The sequence below is a fragment of the Cystoisospora suis genome (assembly GCF_002600585.1).
Source record: "Cystoisospora suis strain Wien I chromosome Unknown contig_73, whole genome shotgun sequence".
NCBI classification, from domain to species: Eukaryota; Apicomplexa; class Conoidasida; order Eucoccidiorida; family Sarcocystidae; genus Cystoisospora; species Cystoisospora suis.
Window position 1 is genome coordinate 19,999 of NW_027152875.1, and position 998 is coordinate 20,996.

Genomic DNA, 998 nt, shown 5'->3' on the forward strand with positions numbered 1-998 from the left:
TATGAAAACGAAACTCTAGACACCTCCCTTCTACGATGTCCACGCGTGGTGTCTTCTACGTCTAACCCAAACCGATTTCTGAAGCGAAGGGCGCTCCGTTACCCTCTGTTAGACTCACCGTTCTTGTCGAGACAGATGCACGTCGAGGAAAGATCTCTATCGAGAGATCAGACCAAGGTGGGGTTTGTGGGAACGTCAGGTTTCTAGCTATTGTCGAGCTGTAGCTATTCATGTGGTATATCTCTCCTGTCTCTTCTTTACAGATGGGAGATATTCGGTTATGGGGGCTCTCCAGGATGCGCTTCGAGCTAAGGGAGAACAACATTTTCGTTTCTCTGAAGCTGCAGGGGCGCAGGTTCATTTCCTCGTTGACTTCAATAAAGTCTGTAAGTGGGGATGAGACTAAGTCGTAAGACAGAGAGAGAAAAGGAAAGAGGAGGAGGAGAAGAAGAAGAAGAAGTGTTTTCAGAGGTATACATAATAGATGCAGATAGGTACATGGATAGATCAGAGATGGATATACAGTGAGTAGATGTGTATCGAGACATGCGTAGTCGGGGTGCGTGTCTACCAATAAGGCGGGGGAGAAGGTGATAAACAGCAACGCTGAGACTGTGTGTAATTCTTGGGATAAGTGAAGTTTATTTCATCAATACTCATAACGAGAAGAGTAAGAAGAGCCACAAGTTCACGGAGATAGCTACGTCGTTTTGAATTATTTTCGGTAGTGGGGGTTTCCTGTTAGGCTGCTTATTCTTTTCTTCTTCTTGTTGTCCTCGATCCAAAGTGACTTGCCCGACTGTGAAATGGCCAGCATCTCGTGAAGAACTAGCTCATTATTTGCATGTGCTCCCCCGTTCAGAGACAGGCTTGTTTGAGAGATTTTCTTCTTCTTCGGGTCCATGAGAAAAGAGGAGGAAGACGAGGGGTCTTCTCCTCTGACAAGAGACTCGACTGGGGGACTATGTATGAATATGTATATATATGTGTGTATGTAT

General features: G+C 45.4%; 1 protein-coding gene across 1 annotated transcript in view; it reads left to right on the forward strand.

Annotated features, from left to right (window-relative positions):
* CSUI_000180 (uncharacterized protein) overlaps positions 1-391 on the forward strand; it is a gene marked incomplete at its 3' end in the record, with an annotated part of 14,166 nt that extends 13,775 nt beyond the window's left edge. Inside the window, exon 9 of the mRNA XM_068060414.1 lies at positions 264-391. Within this exon, the coding sequence (XP_067927612.1) occupies positions 264-391 (128 nt within the window). The remainder of the gene's footprint in view (positions 1-263) is intronic.
* Positions 392-998: the final 607 nt, after the last annotated feature.